The 22,831-nt window shown below is 34.0% G+C and overlaps 3 protein-coding genes across 10 annotated transcripts; 1 reads left to right on the forward strand and 2 right to left on the reverse strand.

Annotated features, from left to right (window-relative positions):
- Window positions 1–3,489: 3,489 nt before the first annotated feature.
- Window positions 3,490–12,077, reverse strand: LOC102612970 (uncharacterized). Of its 6 annotated transcripts, none has more exons than XM_052434526.1 (14): window positions 11,739–12,077; window positions 11,404–11,448; window positions 6,890–7,138; window positions 6,751–6,848; window positions 6,452–6,664; window positions 6,281–6,373; window positions 5,996–6,112; window positions 5,565–5,912; window positions 4,869–5,443; window positions 4,547–4,732; window positions 4,361–4,471; window positions 4,220–4,286; window positions 4,006–4,098; window positions 3,490–3,904 (listed from the first exon to the last, which is right to left on the reverse strand). In XM_052434526.1, the coding sequence occupies exons 3-14, from the start codon at window positions 6,894–6,896 to the stop codon at window positions 3,818–3,820; spliced, it is 1,995 nt and encodes a 664-aa protein (XP_052290486.1). In that variant the 5' UTR covers window positions 6,897–7,138; window positions 11,404–11,448; window positions 11,739–12,077; the 3' UTR covers window positions 3,490–3,817. The 6 variants fall into 6 exon arrangements, 3 of the variants coding, with proteins under 3 accessions (XP_052290486.1, XP_052290487.1, XP_052290488.1); XM_052434527.1 differs by lacking the exons at window positions 11,404–11,448; window positions 11,739–12,077 and adding exons at window positions 7,272–7,925; window positions 8,018–8,126; XM_052434528.1 differs by having other exon boundaries at window positions 3,764–3,904; window positions 4,006–4,082; window positions 11,739–12,075.
- A 1,278-nt stretch (window positions 12,078–13,355) lies between these two features.
- On the reverse strand, window positions 13,356–15,058 carry LOC127899978 (uncharacterized). 2 transcript variants are annotated; one of them, XM_052434183.1, is made up of 3 exons: window positions 14,890–15,058; window positions 14,245–14,424; window positions 13,356–13,946 (listed from the first exon to the last, which is right to left on the reverse strand). In XM_052434183.1, exons 2-3 carry the CDS (start codon window positions 14,329–14,331, stop codon window positions 13,593–13,595), a joined length of 441 nt encoding a protein of 146 aa, XP_052290143.1. In that variant the 5' UTR covers window positions 14,332–14,424; window positions 14,890–15,058; the 3' UTR covers window positions 13,356–13,592. The 2 variants fall into 2 exon arrangements, with proteins under 2 accessions (XP_052290143.1, XP_052290142.1); XM_052434182.1 differs by having other exon boundaries at window positions 14,846–15,058.
- A 3,393-nt stretch (window positions 15,059–18,451) lies between these two features.
- On the forward strand, window positions 18,452–21,409 carry LOC102606641 ((-)-germacrene D synthase-like). Of its 2 annotated transcripts, none has more exons than XM_052433223.1 (7): window positions 18,452–18,729; window positions 18,858–19,143; window positions 19,610–19,982; window positions 20,061–20,279; window positions 20,402–20,540; window positions 20,682–20,924; window positions 21,005–21,409. In XM_052433223.1, exons 1-7 carry the CDS (start codon window positions 18,595–18,597, stop codon window positions 21,299–21,301), a joined length of 1,692 nt encoding a protein of 563 aa, XP_052289183.1. In that variant the 5' UTR covers window positions 18,452–18,594; the 3' UTR covers window positions 21,302–21,409. The 2 variants fall into 2 exon arrangements, with proteins under 2 accessions (XP_052289183.1, XP_006475284.1); XM_006475221.4 differs by having other exon boundaries at window positions 18,453–18,729; window positions 20,676–20,924.
- The last annotated feature ends 1,422 nt before the right edge of the window (window positions 21,410–22,831 follow it).

The raw sequence follows: 22,831 nt of genomic DNA on the forward strand, positions 1-22,831 counted from the left end.
AATAAAATAAAAAGTAATTAACAACTCCATTGTTGAATTACTCGGCATCTCATTCTCTTAACCTTATGGTGAGGTTTGAGTCTTCCCATGTGGCCATAGAAATTAATTATTATATTCTGTTCTCTTAATCTGATGGTAATAAAATAGTTTATTATGGTGATTTGTACAGTAGGGTTAAGAAAGAAGTAAGAAATAATTTTCTTTTCATTGAAATGATAAGAAATATTTTTTTTTGGTTAAATAATGAAAAACACACGAATCAAGCTTGAAGCCTACCTCAATCAATCCTTTTTACTCCATACCTCAATCGAAAAAAAAAAACCTCTCCACATGTCTCCCCCTCCCCCCCCCCCCCCCCCACGCCTTAAGCAGCCTTAATGGCCTCTCCGGCCGCCCGTGATGGCAACCAGCCATCCCCGGTCCACACCCTCTTCACCGAAGAACGAATTATCTGGAGTTTGAACCCTTTTAAGAAATCATTTAAACGACTCCCAAAATTCACCAACGAACCACCTCCGAACGTCCAATTGCCATCACCGCGAATCAAACCAAACCACTCTCATACAGACCCTCCATCTCAAATCCAACCCCATACAAACCAACCAACAACGTTCATTGCCGTTATCCTCTCAAAACTTCAACAACCTTCACTCACATCTAATGCCGTAAGTGAACAAAAAGAAATGGCAATCACTGGTGACATCAATGACCATGAATGCTACCGTGAGATAGCAAAATCTCCTCTCCATTCTCTTGAAGATAGGGAAGAAAGCATTGCTCGAGACAAGCCGATTCTCATCTCGTCGACCGACGAAAATGGCAACCATCCACCACCGGCTCCTACCCTCACTTCTAGAAGTGAACCTCCATTTCTTAGGACATCCCAAAGGCAAACTCGATCAAAATACAAGAGTCAAATACTAGCCCAACAACCCCCAACTTCTGCAAACACACCGCCATCATCATCCCTCTAACAACTATTTCCAACCTCCATCATCACCCCTCCAACAGCCATCTCCAAGCTTTCATTTCAAGCCAACAAGCCCGCAACCAACACAAGCCACACACCATTCAAGAGAGCATCCTTCTGTCACACTAGATTTGGTGAATCGATTTTCACCTCAAGCCAACCAGCCACCAGCCTCCAGCCTGCAGCCAACACAAGCCACATAATATTCGGGAGATCACCCTGTTGTCACAGCCCCTATACACCATCAAAACCAGTCCGTACTCCATGGTCAATTGCCTCAAGATTCGGTTCAAGCTACAACCACCAGCCAGCCACAATCACCACCTACACAAACAACTCCCACATGACAAAAACCCACATGCAAATCACAAGCAAGCACTCGGAACAGGGCTCACGGCCAACTGCAGCTGTCAACCGAAAGCCAACTACATACAACCATCATCAAACCCAGCACAAGTTAGCAAACATCCAACCAACTCCAGCTCAAAATTTTGCACGTGGGTGGTAATTTCCATGCCCATGGAACACTTTCGGCAACTCAAGAATTGTGTTCCCCATGTGTATCTCCCACTAGCACTTCCCATGCCCCACTAGCTTTTCCCACTAGTCAAACCCAAGCCCAACCCATTTCGGAAATAAATCCCAACACCCAGCCCAATCAAATGCCCTTCACATTTTTATTAAATAACCTCCAAAATGATCCATTAATCCAAAATACCACTCAGCCCATATTCGTACCCTCCTACGCCACGGTTTTGAAATCTGTTCCCAATCTAAATCAAAATAAACCCACTAAAAAATCTTTGGTGGATATTATAAACGGCCCATCCAACTCGACGATTCTAATCAAGACCGTTACTTCATTCGAGGGAGAGCCTAACGTGCAATTTTCCACTACAAAAATTCAAGCGATACCCATTCCTTTCAAGCTGATATTGGTAGGTAAATTTTCCTACAATAGATTTATTATGAAATTAATTTGTAAATTTTTTAATACTTTGAGATTGAAGGGAACTTTCAAGGTGTCCCTTTTAGATAATCGACATGTGTTAATTCAATTGGATGTTAAGGAGGACTACTCTCGCCTATGGGTTAGACAAACACGGTACATCAATGGGAGTGCTATGAAAAGTTTTAAATGGACCATCGATTTTCGATGTTCCGATGAGTCCCTTATAGTCCCAGTTTGGATTTCTTTTCCTTACTTGCCTGTCTATTTCATGTACTGTAAAGAAGCATTATTTTCTATTGCATCAGTTATTGGTAAACCATTGCGAATTGACCAAGCTACTGCCTCTTTAGCTTTCCCTTCTGTAGCTAGGGTGTTAGTGGAGTATGATGTCACTCAACCTCCGTTGCAATAGATAAGAATCGGTGTGGGAGATTCTGGCTTTTGGCAGAGTGTAATTTTAAAAAAAATCCTAATGTACTGTGCTTCCTACAAGCACCTTGGCCATTCCATTGAGACGTGTTACGTGGCCAATCCAAGACTTCGTCCCCAGCGGGCAATTGGGAATTGGTAGACTAGAATAGATAATAAAAAGTTAGAAGTTCTGCCGTCAGATACTCCTCAACCCTTAGACACTCCACGACCTGAGCCGTCCATCACTAAGTAGATTGCATATGCGAGGTCTCCAATTGTTCCTACGGAGAGCTGAGTTAATGCTACAGACTCTACTTCCATTCAGGAGCCGATTGGCCAGGACGTCACGACTCATAATTCTAGGATCCGAGAATTAGGTGAGTATAATACACATCTTCATCGAGCATCCAACACAGATTTTAGGCTTTAGAATTCTCATACTGATAATGATGATAGTTCTGACGATCACTTGGCAAATAATGACAATTTCCTATCTGTTCTTGAGAATTCTGAGAGAATTAACTCTAGCCCTAATTTTAGCGTTGTCGATCATTAAAAAAAAAAAGGCATTAAATTACTTACCAGCCATAAGTATCGTAAGGGATATTATCACCGTCTACATTAGTCTTTTTCTTTTTATGTTTAGGCTATGCCTAGATCATTTCGTTTACTATCACTACTAGAAAAATGGGCTACCATGACAGAGAATATCTGTCATCCGACCCTGTTTATGACAGAGTTTCTATCTGTCATTGTAGCCCCTCTCACAAACCTGTGACAGTAATTTATCTATCATAGGTATATGTGACAGCTTATAGCTATCACAAATGTGTCACAACAAAAGCAACGTCATTTTAATATTTTAGTGGTAAATTTTTTTTATTGTGAAAAATCTTTTGGCGGGTATTATTAATTCAATTTTAAATTATGGCTCGTAATTATGTGTCACAACTTTATGATTCTAATATGGTGTCACGATGTGATTTTTTTAAAAATAATAATATTATTAAAAGAATTTTTTTAAAATCATAAATTTGTAATATTTTAAATAATATTAATATTATTATTATTATTATTTTATAATTTTATAAATTCCATTGAAATTTAAAAATTACAATATGTATAAAATCAATACATCCAAATTATCTCAACAATATTATCAAAACATCACTAAATCATCACTTGAAATAACCATAACATTGTCAAAACATCATCTATTCAATTATCACAAATCTACATCCCAACACTACCATCTGGATCATTACCAGCATACAAAAACATCACAACACTATATATCATCTGAAACACTACCAGGCTGATCAAGATTCACTACTATACTTAAGACTTTATCAAACAATATAGCATACAAATTTCCCTACCACTTAGACTTTATCAAGATTCACTATCATCTGGAACAATACCAGTATACAAAATTCACTGCCACTTAAGACTTTATCAAACAATATCATCATCAACTCCACTGCTCATACTATCAGCTCAGACACAAAGGAAGCATACTCGAGACGCACTTCATCAAGCTCACTTTGAGTGTATTCACATTTCCCTTTAAACTGTGAAATGATGATCACATGTTAGACTAAAGTAAACTATATATAGTTAAAAGTATTAAGTGAAGAAATCCGACAATGCATCTGAAAGAATGTGTACTTACATCATGGAGAAGTAAACTCGGGTCTACAATTATGTCTTTCATAAACCTCAGCACATAGTATCCACACTCAGTACTCCCTGGTTGATTTGGGGACTATATCATCAACAAAATAATCATTAATACATATGCATATGAATTCTTTCAAGTGATTAAATATTAACAAGTCATGCGCTGCCAAAAAAAAAGAAGAAAAAAGAAAGTCATGATTGTTTACCAAAACTTTTGTGATCTGTGGTTTCACCCTTTTTTTACCAGTCACCGCAACATGCATTGATATCCCACTACATTATAATACATGCAATAAGTAAATAAACATGATACATAAAATTATATTAAAAATACAATATCACCATACTTGGTAACTATGTCCTTCAGGTCACTGTCGTCACCCAAATCGTTGTTCGTAGAATCCAGATAAAACGCTTGCTTTGTCGTCATATCAATTACAATCAACACCCAATGGAAACTATTACACAAAGAAATTGAAATTATGAATCAATTTTAGTAAATGATCATCAATATAAAGTAAATAGAACTGTACCCAGGGTTATATGGCATGAAAATCATTTGCCCTTTGTTTGCTTTGTTCAACCGTTCGGCAATAAATTGTGCCCTTTTTACCCTTGTAGCAAAGGCATCCTTATCATGGGCTGATGATACGAGTCCTGTGTGTATGAACCCAAATGGTTTGCCCACTATATCATTCGCCATGTGTGCATGCAACATCCTGATGCAATTAAGATGATGAAATAGTGAGAATGTTGCCAATAAAAAATATCACTAAAAAAAAAAAGAAACCAGAGAAAGGAAGTAATAAACTAAAAATTGAAAATAAACTAGTAATTATGATTTTGTAAACTTACGCGATGTATAGATGCATATGATTTGCTCCTAGCTCTTTCATCGAAATCAATGATTGACATTCATCGAGACCAATATGTGCTTTAGTTGGATGCTTGTATACCTCTTCATCCAACTGATAAGGTACATAATAACCCATTTGAGCCAACTTCTTTTCACAAAGATTTGCAAATATTACAAGCCCAGGCACCCGGTTCATATGCACAATATGATAATTCCTTGTTCTTCTTCTTGACAGTGGCTTCTCTTGAGGCTTTTTTGGTGATGTCTTCTTCTTTGGACTACATGGTTTGTCTCTTGGACAATCAAGAGTCATTCTTGGTTTCTTGTGAGGCTTCATTGGTGATTCCTTCTTCTTTCTTGGTGATTGCCTTTTCTTCATCACTTGCTGCTTTGGTGATTCTTGTTTCTTCCTTGGTGATTGCCTTTTTGTTGGAGTTTCTGGTTTGTCTCCAGGACAATTAGCAGTCACTTGCTTCTTTGGTGACTCATTCCTCTTCCTAGGTGATTGCCTTTTCTTTGTCAACGTTTCGTGCTTCTTCTTTGCAGGTGATCCATTCCTTGTCATGCCGATTGACTGACAAGCTAAAAAAAAAAAAAAGGTTTGTTATTACAGTTTTGACTACGGCTAAAATTGTCTAAAATCCAATGTTTAAGTCATTTTTTAACTTGACTGTGCACAACAATCTGTATCATACCTTGTCCTCATTACGAGCAGTCATTTCTTCAGCTTCATCTTCAATTGTTTGCTCATCTAATGGAAAGTTTGAGCTTCCAACATCTGAATGTCGAGGTTGCTTTTTAATCTTCTTCTTCAGATCACTCAACTCTGCTTCTTGCTTATCTAACCTCTCTAGTATGTTTAGTCGCTCTTGTCGCATCTGAAATGAATTGTTTGGGGTGTCAAAGTACATCTTAGGCGATATAAATTTCCCAACACCCTGCATATGTCCAGAAGTGGCAGGCCTTCCAATTGAACGTGCAAGAATATCATTTCTTGCATCAGCTTTAAATTCTCCTTTTTTAGCTTTCTCTTCCAGTGCATCCTAATTGCATAATAATCATATTGATGAATATCAATTTTTTTCCAACAGAACCTACTTAAAAAAAAAACCTTGCTATTACTTACAATCTTCTTCACAACTGAATCAACATCAGGATCATATTCACTGTTTTTCATCTTCCTAGCACGCTTCCATGCTACACTCCTGTCAAATTCAGTTTCGACAAGTCCAGTTTCCGAGCACTATAGTTTAAAAACATAATAATATCACAGCTGGTATGCATCCTTAACTAACCATGAATTGCAAGCAGTAAATTAAAACAAAAGGTTTGCCAATTTATCATCATCAAACCAACCATCTTTATACCAATAGCTATACAAGAATGGTCAAGTTAGTATCATAGTACTTACAATTTCATCAAGCAATCCAGCATATCCTTTTCTACTTAAACGATGGTTCCACTTGTTGTTAGCTCTCTTATTTTGCTGTTGACGCCTAATTCTCTACATAAAACAATCCATAATTAGATTTAAAGATGGTTTTATGAAATGTCTAAATGTTTAACATTTAAAATTATTCACCTCAAACTCAGTGGACAATCTAGAATTCACAAATTTATCCCAAACATTTTGAGGAATATGACTGTACTGAAAAGGTGGCCGCTTCAGCCTTTTACGATTGTGCTTGTGTGGCAAGATATACTTTGTGGTGAGCAAGTACTTGAAGTTTCTGAATGCACTACCAAGTGCTTGGAAAACTTGCTTCTTACTATTTGGATGAACAATAAAACGTTCCTGAGAAAAATACATAGCATAATGATCAAATAGTTTAACATATACATTATTCAATTCTGATATATAAATATAAATAATCATTTTACCTTAATAAACTCCCACAAACGGCTTTTTAAATCTGGAGTAATCTTTCTCCATTCTTGGTTAATATCTGGAATAAAAGTACGGCCCAACAGCCCAATAAAGCTTGCTAATTCAGTAGCTTCAGGGCCAACAGGTACACCGAGCCCATTGTACCTCACTACAAGCTTCCCGCCACTCATCCTCATCCTGCCAGAGTTTTTAGTTGGTCCTCTCACAGTGGAACTGCTCTTCGGAACATCATTTTCATCCTCTGAATTAGGAAACTCATCAGGAACCTCCTCATCCCTTGAATTATCTTCATCAGGAACCTCTTCATTACCCGAATAATCAATACTTTCCTCGTTAGAGAGTTCATCAGCAAATCCTTTTCCTTTATCCATAAGGTTGCTCCTGCAATAAATGCACATTTAGTATTAGAACATTATATAACATATAAATAATGTCAAAAAAGGTAATCTAAAGTCAATACAAGGAAAATATAATAATAAAAGATAACGTAACACAAAACTATTATAAGACATACAAGCAGTAAATGCCATCAGCTTTTTCAAGCATCAATCCAGATGCCATGCTTGCCATCTCTTGCATATCTGTCCGCGTCATTTAAATTTTCAATATTTGGTAACCCATTGGTCAGAGGGTTGTGTTCCATCATGATATCTATATCCTCAGCACTTGTCTTCTTTGGAACACATCTACGATGCATATGACTTACAACTGACCATCTTTTATCAAGTTGATCAGTGATATAAAAGACTTGTGTTGCTTGTGAAGCCAATATAAATGGGTCTGATTTATGACCCAGGCGATTTAAGTCCACTAAAGTGAAGCCAAATTCATCAATTTTAATACCCCCATTATTTTGAACCCAATCACACTTGAACAAAGGGATTCTAAACATATGGTAGTCAAGGTCCCATATTTCGTTAATAACTCCATAGTAAGACATGTCACCAAGAATAGGGTTTTTGTCTTTGGCACTTGCTACTTGTAAAGTTGCTGCAATAAGACTAACTCCACTATTTTGATGAACTCGTTGTTCGTCTCGTTCCCGAGTATGGAAACGATACCCATTGATGTCATATCCTGGGTGCTTAACTACAAAAGGACGGGGTCCTTGAGATAACCACCTCAAGATGTTCGAGACATCTTCATCATCATCTATCATCTCATATACCTACATAATAATAATCGTAATGAATGAATTATTGTATAAACATGACAATAACTTTACTAAAAAGAATATATAATGGAACATCTATTATTAACCTTCTTATTAAGCCAAGTTGAAAAGGTGCGGTTGTGCTCATTGCTCAACCATCTCTCATTCTTGGCTTTTTGTGAATGATGACCCTTTAGCCATTGAATGTGCTCACTACATATTTGACATTTACATATTAAGCTACTGTTCAAATTCTTTAAAAATAATTCAGTAAAGGAACAAATTAAAGGTTAAACATTAACAAACCTAATAAATGGCTAAACTTCTTCTGTGTTTTGCAATACATATAGGTGCGCTTGATGAATTAAGGAATGATCAACATGCTCAAATTTTCCACCAGGCAAAGGCTTATCAATTGAAGAGGTTTCAACATGTCCAGGAGGAAGCCCAATTGTACGCATATTTGAAACATATTCTGCACAAAATTCCAGAGCCTCTTCGGCAATGTAACTCTCAGCTATGCATCCCTCAGGGTTATTACGGTTTCGAACATAAGCCTTTAGGCCTTTCATGTTCCTCTCAAATGGGTACATCCATCTTAAGTATACCGGCCCACATAGTCTAACTTCATTAATTAAATCGATGGTTAAATGGATCATTATGTCAAAAAAGGATGGCGGAAAGCATTTTTCCAGCAAGCATAAGGTCAGCGCAATATCTTCTTCCATTTGGTCAAGTTTGGTCACATCAACAACCGTTGCGCATAAGGAATTAAAGAAGAAGCACAATCTAATAATGGCATATTTAACATGATCTGGTAAGATAGACCTTAAAGCAATAGGTAAAAGTTGTTGCATGAGAACATGACAGTCATGAGACTTTAAACCTTGCAGTTTTAAGTCTTTCATTGACACTAGGTTCTGAATGTTTGAAGAATAACCTACAGGAACCTTTATGCTTTTTAATACTTCACAAAACCTTTTCTTTTCTTCTTTGGTCAAGGTGTAACAAGCTGGAGGCAAAAAAGTACGATTATTTTCTTTAACATCAGGTGCCAATTTCTGCCTAATCTTTAAAACTTTTAGATCCCACCTCGACTTAATGCCATCTTTGGTCTTTCCCGGGATATTTAGTAATGTTCCGTAGATGCTTTTACAAACATTTTTTTCAATGTGCATAACATCTAACTGGTGACGAATAAGCAAGTACTTCCAATACTCTAACTTAAAGAATATTGATTTTTTCTTCCACCAAACACGATTGTCATCATCATCCTTTTTCTCGCCTCTTTTTTTGCGCTTTTTATCTTTAACTTTACCCCATTTGTTTTCAATACTCTCCACCTTTCGAAAAATGGCCTCACTATTCAATGGTTTTGGAGGAGGCTCTCTTTCATGTTTATTATTAAAAGGTTTCTTTTGAGTTCGAAAGGGATGATCATGAGGAAGCCAACGGCGATGGCCAATATAAGCATTTTTTTTACTGTGTTTAAGTCCACATTTTGGCATATCTTCACCGCAATAAGGACAAGCATAATAACCCTTAACCGTACAACCCGCCAAATTCCCATAAGCGGGAAAGTCATTTATAGTCCACAATAGTACAGCCCGTAAATTGAAGAACTCTTTTTTGTAGGCATCATAAGCTTCCACACCAACATCCCATAGAGTTTGCAAGTCCTCTATTAGTGGTGCCAAGTACACATCAATATCATTACCGGGCTGTTGTGGACCAGAAATTAATAAGGATAACATCATAAATTTTCGTTTCATACACAACCAGGGTGGAAGATTGTATGTTACAAGAAGAATGGGCCAGCAACTATACGTACTACTAAGAGAGCTATGAGGATTAATGCCATCAGCTGATAGGGCAAGACGCAGATTTCTAGGCTCTAAAGCAAAGGTAGGCCATTTTTCATCAACTAACTTCCATGCCGGTGAGTCAGCTGGATGTCGAAGCTTACCATCTATTTCCCTCTCATTTATATACCAAGTCAAGTCTTTGGCAGTTTGTGAGGACTGAAACAAACGCCTAAATCTAAGTATAGGAGGGAAATACCATAACACTTTTGTAGGAACCCCCTTCCTATAAGCAGCAACACTACCATCTCTTTTCTTCCACCTAGATTCACCGCATGTAGGACAATTAGAAAGGCTTTCATACTCCTTTCTATAGAGTATACAATCATTTGGACATGCATGAATTTTGATATACTCTAAGCCTAAAGCACTCATTGTCTTTTTGGCTTCATACATTGATACAGGCAAGTCATTTCCTTCCGGTAACATGTCAGAAAGAGCACTAAACAAATCTGAAAAGCTACTATTAGACCACCCATATCTGCCCTTTATATTGTACAATTTAACTAAAGATGATAACTTGGTAAATTTGTTTGATCCAGGGTACAAAGGCTTCTCAGAATCTTCTAATAGTTTTTTCAATGCTTTAGGATCACTATCACAATCCTTAAAAGCATCTTCAACCATTTCAACAGTATTACCACCATCATAATCCATATATCCACTGTCATTTTGGCAACCTATATTGTCAGGAGATTTGTTGCGGATATCTTCCCCATGCCAAACCCATGTTTTGTATGACATATCAAGACCCCATATAATTAAATGATCTTTCACTTCTTTAGGCCTATGAAATGCTAAATTCTGACATTTATCACATGGACACCTAACAACACTAATTTCTTGATTACTTTCAACTGCAGTCTTAATAAATTTTTCCACACCAGCCTCATACTCATCGGACAATCTATCATATTTAAGCCAAGATTTATCCATTTTTTGTCTAGTACCTAACATATAATTGAGATAAATTTCAACACAATGTACTAATGGGCAGCAATGATAAACGGTTTCCATTATCAATAAATTAAGCAACAAAACATTATTAATATTCAATTTATAAATTCAATGAAATAAATAAGTTTAAAAAAAAACTTGTCATCATGTGCAACAAATGTAACTTTACCAACATGCTATCATCATTGACCAAAACCACCGACTAACCATACCCAACTAATAATATCCTAAATAACTTGGCCCACATACATTTAACATTTATTTAAAAAACAATTCTAGCAATCCAGCATTTCATGGACCACAAGACTATATATATATAACCAACTAAACATTACTTGGTCCACATGACCAAACTTACCCCCACATGGTACCATTTCCTTCAAACATAAAAAAGACAATTGAAAAGGGGGCCTTACTTTTTAACTCAATAAATTACACAAAATCTAGCTCACAATCATTAAAGAAAATGTCTAACACCATTGGACCACAGTTTCGGATTCATCCCAACAAAAGACACTAGTAAATGAAAAGTACTATATCATCAACCAAAATCACTTCACACACATGCAAGCTCTGACTAAAAATTTACAGAATATAACAATATTCATACAAACCATTGGCAGTAAACATTTTTCAAACATTGAACGGAAAGGCAAGTAAAAAATTGAACAAACCTGATGTTAGAAATCGAGTTTGAAAGGGAACAGGGCAGTGAAATCCTGCGATTCAGAACAAATTTTTTTTAAATAAAAGATGAGGACATGCTAAATTAAATGATTGAGCAATTTCTAGATTTAATAGAAGGACAAAGTATAAGCTTCTTGAATTAAAAAATAAACAAAAAATATAAGAACAGAAACAAACGAGAATTAAAAAGTAATAATAAAGATAAACCTAGGGCATAAATTATGAACAAATAAGGGAAATAACAACAAAACTAACAATTAATTTTATAATGACCAATTAATTTATTCTGAATAAAATTTAAAAAAGTTAATTGATGACAAACCTAGGGATTCAGCGATTACAGGATGGCTTCTCCAACGCCGATTGAACAATACAAAGAAATAGTGACACCGACGGCTTCAATAATGGACGCGAAGGCGCAACAATGAGCATATGTGGTGATTTTGTTCCTAAAAACAATGGGTTCGAAATAATGTGGGTTAAAGATAATGGGGGTTCAAAATAAGGACGGGAAGGCTCCTTCAATAGCATAAACTATGATTTCGGTTTCCATGCAACGGATTTCAAAACCAATTTGCAGATTAAAATATGTTAATAAACGGATTTTGAGGGGTTTCACTGCTTTGGTTTCTCAGCCCTTGCTGATGGAGTGATGGGTCAAAGGTGCCAACACTTAGAATTTTTTTTATGTTTGTGGTTTACAATATACTGAAATGATAGCGTTTAAATGTTAAATAAATATTTTTATTTTAAAAATGTTTTAAATCTGTAAAACGGTGTCCTTTTATGTCCAAATTAATTCCACTCGAAACCCACGGTTTGATTAAATATTAATACGCTATCATGTTTATCTGATATATAAAAAATCTATCAGAAATCTGTCATGAATTTATGATGTACGAAAATTCTATCATATGTCTATCATATTCTTATGATAAATGACTAATTTTCTAATATCTATCACAAAAATTCTGTCATGGTAGCCTATTTTTCTAGTAGTGTATTATTTTTATTTCTCTTAATTGGAGATTTTGGTTTATGTCCCCCTCCAAATGTATTTTCTTTATCTGTTCTAAATGACCGGTAGGAGTCCCGCCTAACCCCCCATAGAGTGAAAAAAAAATTGGTTAAATAATAACTTGTAATAGAAACTTTAGAAGTGCGTGGTGACTTATCTTATATGCTACATTTAAAAAGCAACCTGCATATATTTTTAAAAAAACAAATATCAAAATAAATAAACTTATGAAATAAACACCACAACAGAAATGGCTTTTTGCAACAAAAAGATTTTGTTGCCTAAAGTGCTAATTTTGTTGCCATAGGTTATTGCTACAAAAACAAGCTTGTCGGCCCGGTCGTCGGCCTAGCACTGTCGCCCTCTATGTTTAACAACATATCAAAACATTTCTCGCCTCAAACTTCCTTTTGCAACAAAACAGATTCGTTGTAAAGGAGTCTTCAACTTGTTTAGAGAATAATTTGGCAACAAACATTTTTGTTGCGCTAAACAGTTTTACACAACAAAATTATTTTGTTTTTATATAGTTATTTACTACAAAACGAATTTGTTGCTAAGAAATAAAGTACATTTTATAAAAAAAAAACGTGTACCAACAAAGGTGTTTGTTAGCTAAGATCATTTTAGGCAACAAAACTACTTTGTTTCTTTATGTTGAAAATTTTACAAATTTGCAATAAATATTTAAATATTTTTAGAAACAAATCAATTTTTTCATTAAAAAGTACTACAATTTTTTTTAATAATATCATGGTATAAAAGGAAGCAAACCAAGTTCGTTGGGAAAGATACCAATTTTTCCCCTACCATGACAATAATAAACTAGAAATATATGTTGAGAAATCTAACAAAAAAATCATTAATGTCATTGAACTAATTTAAAAGTTAAAGGCCCATTCAGTATCCAAGCTATATATATATACAAAACTGACTTTAAGAATCACATATGATAGTCAAATACAAAAGTGGATTGTCATCTATCCCAAAAATGTAATGAGCAAAAATTATAAACGATCTCTAATTACAACTACTCCAAACTCCAAATACTTAAAGATATGACATGCACCAGCAGTAACCAAAAAGATCAAGTGATGACCAATTCAAAATACTAACAAGTTCAAGATACTCTAAGGACATCATTGAAATGAGTAATCATTAAGTAGCTGAATCTGTAAAGCGAAAAGCGGATCCTTGAGAAGAAAAAAATTGCTGCATCATACCCTCAAATTGGGACAATATGGACTCCAATTGATCAATAGTCTTCTTTTGCTCTTGAAGCTCAACATCTTGTGAATCCAATCTACTTTGTTGTGAAGATATAATACCATGCAATCTGTCAACCTCAGAAGTATCAAAACCATGGTTTGAAGTTGGGCGTGGTCCGTTGCCAAGTTCTCGAAAATAGCCTGATTTCTTTCCAAGCACTTCAATGCATATTTCCCTTTGAGTTAGTGGTTTTGCTTCTTGAGAATCTATTTGTTGCTGTTGTTGTATCTCTACCATTTGGTCCTATACATAAAGCTTTGTTAGTAAATGAAGGAAGAAAAAAAGAATTTTATTAATTAAATAGTTGAAATTTAATCCATTGGTCATGGAATTAATTTGTATTAAGGCATAAATTGAAAAAAAAAACAAACTTGTTGTTATACTTATAAATCTAATTATTTGATATTTCAAATAATAAAGTTAATTAGAGCATGAAAGAAAAATTAACAAAAAAAAACTCAATGAGTAAACTTTCATCAACAGTATGTAGGTGATAAGAAATAATAAAATTAAAAATTTTGTTTCCAACAAAGCATCTTACATGGTTTAAGTGTGCCACCTCATTCACCCAACCTTTTGTCTTGCTGAAATGAGTGACGCGAAATAATTCTATTTCACCATCAACCATGTCATCCTCAAGATAATTAACAAAAGGTTTTGATCCCCCACAATGAACATATGGGAGCTTAGCACGATTAGCTTTGTTTTTGGTAGATTGAGTCTACATTAAAAAAATATAACAATGGAAAATAAGATACATATACAAGCATATTGACAACTAGTTGGACAATTTAAAGTTCATAATATGAATATCATTGGACCGGGAAACTTGTGGAATTGTAAATGTTATGACAAAGCCAAGCCCAATCATCTGGACATATGATTGGATACGAATGCTTAAGTGCCTCTTCAAAGGATGGATAATCCAAGTAATGATCATACATCCAATGTCTCATATCACGATATGTCCCACCTATAATGTTATTCACACATCGACGAACATGTGGTAAGTTCAAATCAATCTCAAACTTTGACTGAATTTAGGAAAAAAAAGATATCTCAGTTTATAATTTAAAAAAATGACAGATGAAGAATATTAATAATCATAAGTACTTACTAATAGTTGATCAAACAAAACCTACCAATTAAACTCTTTAAATACCAAATTCTAGAGTTGTAACAACACCTTGCACAAACTCTTGGCTGGGCATAACAGGCTGAGATTGGGGAATTGTAGATGCAACAACAATTTCTGCTCTTACACGTTTGGTAACTCTATGTCCAGGACCCATCTAGTAATTATTAAAAATATACATTAGAGTTTATTAATAATCAACATAAAAATAAATCAAGATAACTATAATTTTGTCAAAGAAATTATAACATGAAATATCCTATTACTGGGCATAGATCCTACATTCATTTGACTATTGTCCACAAACTCAGGTTCTTCACCATGAAAAACGCATGAAAAATCCATTAACTTTAATTTAACAAATTAAAAATTGAAACAAAGACCCACTTAATAAATAATTAAAGCAAAATCCACTAAACAAAATCAAACTCAACAGGCCAATATATAAAATAAAACTAAATTTACTTTGAAGAAATCGTTGTCTTGAGTGGTGCCTTCCAAGTACCACTCTTCAATGGCTGGCAGGGCAAAAGAAACAAGCAAAGAGTAAAGTGGAAATATTCTAGAAGCAATATTTTAATTAAGAAAAAATTGGAGATGGAAACTTTACTTCGGTTAGCACGCGGTTTTTTAAATAAAGGGCGCGGAAATAAAAAATTAAAAAGCCTCCCACAAAGTCATGTTTGCTTTTATATTATCTTTATATTTTCATTTATTAATTTAATATTTTTGTTAACCTTTGCGCAACAAAATTAATCTCGTTGCAAAAAACTCTGAGAGCACAAAACAAATTTTCTCGCTAATCACAACTTTTTGCAATATTTCATTTGTTGCAACTGATTCAAGTGTTTGTTGTGGAAAAACTTGAGCAACGAAACATATTTTGCCTTCATTAAGCTTGTTAGGCAACAAGAACACTTTTGTTGCCAAAGCGTAGGGCAAGAAAATATTTTGTTGCCATATATTCTAATTTTCTTGCCTATTCCACATCATTAAGAAGAACAAAATCTGTTTAGCTATAGTGATAAAGACTAATTTTTGTTGCAAGATATGAATTTTAGCAATAAAGTAAGTTTTGTTGCAATAGAATTTGTAGCCAATACTCTATTTTCTTGTGGTGAAACAAATTTTAAAAGATTTATCCAAAAAACGTTTGTTATATATATATATATATTTGGTGCTTCAATTGAAATCTCCAGTGAGACCTTAGAAAGGAGCTCAAAGAAAAAAAATAATTTTCCAATGTGTTTCAAAGATGTGTAAACAAATAGTGTGTTTAAAGTATATCATATGTTGTACATTTCTCAATATTTCTCCATTTCAATTGACGTAATTATCTTTTATTAAAAAAATGAAAGAACATTGGAAATAGAAAAACGGCAGCAACTAATCGTGCGTTTTGGATCCAAACTCACTCGATAGGAACTTATAACACCTGTTTTAACACCGAAAAGGAATTGGAAGATGCGGTTATAATTCACATTACTTGAGTGCATTGTGGCCAAATCGCTTGTCAATTCCGTTGCTGTTACATCATTAATCAACTGCCCTTCATTTTTATATCTCATACAGCCAATTGAACAGTGAAAACGAAATTTGAACAACCGATATTCTACCGGTTGTAAATATTATCTATGTTTGTTTAATTAATATTTGTACCAAAAAAAATATAAAAAGAGAGAGAAAATTTAATTATGAAATAGCTATTTAATAATGCAAAGTTCTTACTTACCATGGAAACTTGTAGTCTCTCTAAAGAAGCCCCCGCTAATATTATGTTCTTAATTAAACAAAAAAAAATCGACTAAAAGGCTCTATAACTCGTTCATTTGAACCTCTTAAATATCTCTTGAAATGAAGTAGCAGTGGAAGCTAAAGTGTATCTGAGAAGTCACAGTTTAACTTTGTAAAATTAGATGAAGGGAACAAGTGCAAGAACAGTAAATATTTTGAACAAATTGGATGACATAAAAGAGAGAGAAATTAAAACAATTATGTGGACACCTGTCCAACCAAAAGCGAGAGAGTGAGTCAATAGCGCTCCTCTAATTGGTCAGTTCGTACTAGAATTCGTATAGTAGTGTAGCAGTTGTTTTCACTTGTCGTGTCGCTAAATTATTGAAATACGCACGTGGAGAAATTCATCACAGGAAAGAGATAAAATGTTGCTTTGCAACAAGATGACATTCACCACATATAATGTGTGTGGTGAGTAGTCTCTCCTCTAATACGTGCATCCAGCTTCACAAGATGAGGGGATTCTGCAATTCTAGCCCAAGTTTCCGATGGTAATGTGGACGAACAAAAACCATCAGTTTACAGCTCCAAAATAAAAATATTTTTTAACACTTATCTCCCCCATTATTCAAATTCAAGTGCCTGAAAATCGCTAAATCAGGCTCTTGAGGCTAAAATATCAAGCTTGATATATACATGATTTTGAGTAATCGGAAGTTGATTTATATTTATATTTATACATAAAAAGTAATTTTTCAATAAGGATCTCTTATTTTATAAGCTAAAAAAAAGGAAAATATACATTTCAATATATATATTTTATATTGTCCTATAATATATCAGATTTCGTATCTTTTTTTTTTAATTGATCCCTTATTTAACAAAATAAGAGACTATAATGATTCTATATGTATTTTAAAGGATTAATAACAAATGAAATTAATTGTTAGTTATATAATCAAGTTTCAATTTACACGTAATGGACTTCATAAACTGTCAGATAAGAAAATTCATTTAGAAATGAGAAGAGAGAGGATTAAGAAATAAAAGGAGACCTGGGTAAATTAAAAAAAAAAAAAAAGGAAGAAGAAAAAAAAGAAGAAGAAGGGGAGAATGAGGACAAAGAAACCTTTTGATTTTACTACCAAGCGTCTATTAATCCCTTTAAAAGAAGTAAAGGTTCATGTCATTGGATCCTCAAATGGGAGGGAGATCTTGCAATGTGTGGCTATAAAAGAATTAAGCTGCTGTTTGTTTCTCAGTTTTTAACTTTTAATTTTTCAGAAATTTATTTATTTTGAGTTACTTGTTTTCTTAATTTATCATGCCACAATTTTATTCTAATAGAAAAAGTAAAAAAAAAATCTACATTTATCTTAAATCTGAAATCTAAATAAAAAATTTTAATTTTAAATCTCAAAAATACCCTAAATAATTTATGTATTAACTATATTGTGTATAAAACCTAATATTTTTTTATTCTTAAATTTATTTTTTAATTACTTTAAATTTTTATTCACAAGGTGACAATATAAAACCAAAATATTGAATAAATCGTATTATATTCATTGTGAAGAATCGAAACTAAAATAACAGTGTTGACTTAATAATAAAATGTTGATATTATAATAATATCTTTTATTGCAAAATTAAATTAAGAAACAACGATAGTACTATTTTTTTTTATGTACTATTTTTTTTATATACTATCAAACTAGTTCTAAATTTAAATAAATATATACACTACTTAAAACAATATTTATGTAAAACTACTAGTTTTTAAATTTTCTTATTTAGACGTTGTTAAAAAATATATATTATTTAGACAATTTCATTTAACCTATCCAGATTTCAACTAAATTCAGAAATATTTTTTTCAAACAAAAATCAAACGCAACCAAGTCAATAAAATGCACGAGAATTATGGCATCATTGAAGCACAAGAAGCTACAGCAAAGAAACAACAACTCAATTTGTAGCAACCTTAAATGCCTTTAGCAAGCAATAGAAATTAAGGACATGTCGTTTCCGGTTTCAGCCTCTCCTAATAAAGTTATCCGAATAAATGCAGAGAAAGAATCTACTCGTCGTTCGGCAAATTTTGATCCTACCATTTGGGGGGATTATTTCCTTTCATATACTGGTGACTTCAAGGTAAAATGACTCTTTAGTAGTACTCTACTCTAAAGCAACTTAATACTAGTATTGCATATTTACGTTAATTACGTATAGTTTTCTTCCTCTGTAGATAGCTTCATCTCTAAATTTAATTTCTTCCTCAGGAAAGTGGTGATGCTAGCGTGAAGCATCAAGAGCTGAAGAAAGAAATTAGAACGATGCTAAGAGCTGATATCAACAAGCCTTCGCAGACTAAACTGGATTTGATTGATGACATTCAGCGTTTAGGAGTGTCTTATCATTTTGAAAGTGAGATTGATGAAATCTTGCAAAAAATGCATGAGGCTAACCAAGATTGTGATCTTGGCGATGATGAAAATGTTCAGGAGCTCTATTATATCTCTCTTCAGTTTCGATTACTTAGACAAAATGGCTATAAAATTTCTGCTGGTAAGTCTTTTTTCTCACCAATTACTCTTGTTCAATATCTTGTACTTCTCAAAAATATGAAAAAACAAAATCTTGCAAAATGTTTTCATCTTCATCCTTTATCTAATTTTTGGGAACTGAAGTTGCAGCTCCTGTGTATATGTGTTATGTCACTTAATTTCACTTGCCTTTATCGATATTTTAGTAGCGGATGGTATTTGTAGGTACTCAAATAAAGAAAACTGGAAAAGAGAATGAGTTCCACTAATTATTTCAAATGGCTCCAAGGCCTAGTTATATATATATTTCTACAATTATCGATACATGCAATTTTTGTTTGTCCACTTAAAAACGAGCATTTGCTTATCTTTATTTGAGCATAAGAAAAAAGACGTAGAAAAGAAATTCAAAATTCTCATTTACATATCGTTAATTATTGCTATAAATAGAAAAATTACATGAAATTTGTTAACGGGTGGTGAAGCAGATGTCTTTAACAGCTTCAAGGATAGCAATGGGAACTTCAAGTCTTTCCTTAAAAGAGATATTCGGGGAATGTTAAGCCTGTATGAAGCGGCACATCTCAGGGTACATGGAGAAAATATACTCAACGAAGCACTTACTTTCACTGTCACTCACCTTGAGTCATTTACAAGCCAATCCAACACTCAACTTGCGGCTCAAGTCAATCGTGCCCTCAATCGACCTATTCGCAAAAGCTTACCAAGGCTAGAGGCAAAACACTACATGCCAATCTATCAGAAAGACCCTTCACACAACAAAGATCTATTAACCTTTGCCATGTTAGATTTCAACATACTTCAGAAACAACACCAAGAAGAACTCAGAGATATCGTAAGGTTTGAACAATTTTAGGGCTCATATGTTAATGTTTTTGGCTTAATTTCTCTAAATAATATTTTTTTTTAATATATTAGGTGGTGGAAAAATTTTGATGTTCCCAATAAGCTACCTTTCATAAGAGACAGAGTGGTGGAGGGCTATTTCTGGATTTTGGGAGTATATTTTGAGCCAAAATTTTTATTGGCTAGAAAAATTCTAACCAAAGTGATATCAATGGCTTCAATTATTGATGACATTTATGATGCTTATGGTACAATAGAAGAACTTGAGCTTTTTGCCACAGCAATTGAGAGGTCTGAATGTTCAATTTTTTGCATTTGTATATTTCTTACCAAGATTAAACTTTTTTAAACTTGTGATAATCCTTGATTAATATCTAATATGAAATGCTATTGTTTATAATTTTGTTTTCCAGGTGGGATCTCAGTGCCATAGATCTGCTTCCTGAGTACATAAAGTTGTGCTATTGCGCTCTCCTGGATGCTTACAGCGAATTTGAGAAAGATTTGGCCAGCAAAGGAATATTGTACGGCCTACCTTTTGCTAAAGAATCGGTCAGTTCATTTCAATTATTGTGAAAGCTGTGTAGCAAATATAATTCTCCTCCCTCACTTTAGCAAGTGTTGCGCAGGATAAATCTTCCTTTCCTATTTTATCCTTTCTATTTTTATTTTTTAATAATTTCTTAGATGAAGATTTTGGTGAGAAGTTACATCATCGAAGCTAGATGGTGTGACCAACAATATGTACCGACAATGGAGGAATACATGCGCGTTGCACTACTTTCATGTGGCTACTTACTGTTATCAACATCTTCATTTCTGGGAATGGAAGATATTGTAACAAAAGAAGCCTTTGAATGGGTATCCGGCAACCCTAAAATCGTTCAGGCTTCCTCAATAATTTGCAGACTCATGGATGACATTGTCTCTCATAAGGTAGCATGAACTAAATCATTTATTATTTAAAATTATTATTCTATTTTTAGATGGCCAACATATATGTGAATGTTATGCAGTTTGAGCAACAGAGAGGACATGTGGCCTCAGCTGTTGAATGCTACATGAAGCAGCATGGAGTTTCTGAGGAAGAGGCAGTTAAAGTGTTTCGGGAGAAAGTTGGGAATGCGTGGAAAGATATAAATGAGGAGCTCATGAGACCACCTGTTGTTCCTATGCCTTTGCTCGAACGGGTTCTTAATCTTGCTCGTTTAATGGATGTGCTGTACCAAAATAATGATTCCTATACAAATCCTCACTTGATGAAAGATCATGTAGCCGCATTGCTTAAGGATCCTGTTTTCTTTGAAGACTAGTTTCGCTGACTATATATACTCTATAACTCTCCCTTGGATTCTCGGTGCTTGTTATTATTCGGTTTGTGTTTTGACTTGCTTGCTTTATTTTAAGAGTAAAGTTTATTATGTCCCGATTAAGCGTCATTTGCTCTGTTCTTTACTCAATAAAATTCTCGCAAATACGGCAGAAGTTTACCTTAAATTAAAAAAAAAAGAAAGAAAGAAAGAAAGAAGAAGAAACAATGTTGGTGATATGATCAGCTTTGATCCTGTTAGACAGGGCTTTAAGTAAGCCATATTTGCTATATTTGAAATTGTTGGGCTGCGGAAGCATCATTTTTGTGGTCCAATATCACTTGCGTGCAAATGGGGAATCAACACTGATGCAAATAAGGAATCCTCATCATATTTGGATTAATGTCCTTATCATTTAAAGTTTAAAACTTTGTTTTCTTTTCTAGTTTAGAACTTTATTTTCCTTTTACTTCATTGTTTAGGATAATTATTACTAATATAAATAGCTCTCTCTTATAACTTTTGAAGACAGATTTGAGTTCAATAATATTTTCAATTTTCAAAGTTCAGTGTGAGTTGTTGAATTTAATTAATTTTCATTATTCTGTGGAATTAAAGAGTCTTAGACCCTAAGGTTCACGGTATTCTTTTGAATCAACATGAATTTAATTCTTTTCTTTATTGTTGTATTCTCTAGAATCAATGGAATAATAGCACATTAAACTTCCGCTCCATCAGTTTGATATTAGAGACAAAAGCCTGATTTTTAACTATCCTTAAGACCTATATTTGTTTTTCCTAAACTCGTCTAGCTTTAAAAAAAGACAAAAATAAAAATAAAAATAAATAAGCTACAAGAAAATAAGTTTCCAACAAAATCAAAGGCCACTGTAGCAGCTGTCGTCAATGTTGCTAGCATATTTTTTCGTCACCTTTTGACGATTAGCCACTACTATGACAATTAGAACAGGTTGCCGACCATATCTCATTCCTCAAACTCTCCTTTCCACCACCATAGCTGTCAGAAAACAACCAAAAAAGCCGCGAAAGGCTTTGCATCGTTCGTCGATTTTCACCGCGCTTCGGCCAGTACCATAGCAGTCAATCAACTCTTCTCCACTGGCTCAACTTTCTAACAAATCACAATTGACGCATCGATTGTCAGAATTGAAGCCTGCACAAAATCGCCGCCTTTATCTTTAATTTTCAGCAAAAATACCACCTTTTCAAACAAGTCACCGCCACTATCACAGTCACCGACACTAAATCTTTTAGATCCACCCATCCTTTCTTGATTTTAGACCACCGTCACCAAAAACCTAACTTTTTATGTAATTATTGTTTTACCTAAAATTTTTCTTAATTTTCAATTTAGCCCTTACTTTTTTAAAATCAAATTGGGAAAACACCTCCAAGAAAAGCCCATGGGCGTTATACCCTTTATGCTGTAATTTACAATGAGGATAATGCTTCTAGAAATGAAGCTATAGTTAGCATGGCAACCATAATTGATATGTTAGTTGCACAAATAGC

The sequence above is a fragment of the Citrus sinensis genome, chromosome 9 (genome assembly GCF_022201045.2).
Source record: "Citrus sinensis cultivar Valencia sweet orange chromosome 9, DVS_A1.0, whole genome shotgun sequence".
NCBI classification, from domain to species: domain Eukaryota; kingdom Viridiplantae; phylum Streptophyta; class Magnoliopsida; order Sapindales; family Rutaceae; genus Citrus; species Citrus sinensis.

Bases quoted from the DNA above. Each gene is read 5' to 3' on its own strand.
- LOC127899978 (XM_052434183.1), bottom strand. From the start codon at position 14,331: ATGGTTGATGGTGAAATAGAATTATTTCGCGTCACTCATTTCAGCAAG. The intron at 13,947-14,244 runs GTAAGATGCTTT...CTTTATGTATAG, and splicing joins AGGTGGCACACTTAAACCAT to GACCAAATGGTAGAGATACA.
- LOC102606641 (XM_006475221.4), top strand. From the start codon at position 18,595: ATGTCGTTTCCGGTTTCAGCCTCTCCTAATAAAGTTATCCGAATAAAT. The intron at 19,144-19,609 runs GTAAGTCTTTTT...GTGGTGAAGCAG, and splicing joins TGGCTATAAAATTTCTGCTG to ATGTCTTTAACAGCTTCAAG. The intron at 20,280-20,401 runs GTCTGAATGTTC...TTTGTTTTCCAG, and splicing joins TTTGCCACAGCAATTGAGAG to GTGGGATCTCAGTGCCATAG.
- LOC102612970 (XM_052434526.1), bottom strand. The intron at 6,665-6,750 runs GTAAAATGATTA...TATTTTTCTCAG, and splicing joins GTTTGTGGGAGTTTATTAAG to GAACGTTTTATTGTTCATCC. The intron at 6,113-6,280 runs GTAAGTACTATG...TTTAAACTATAG, and splicing joins CTGGATTGCTTGATGAAATT to TGCTCGGAAACTGGACTTGT.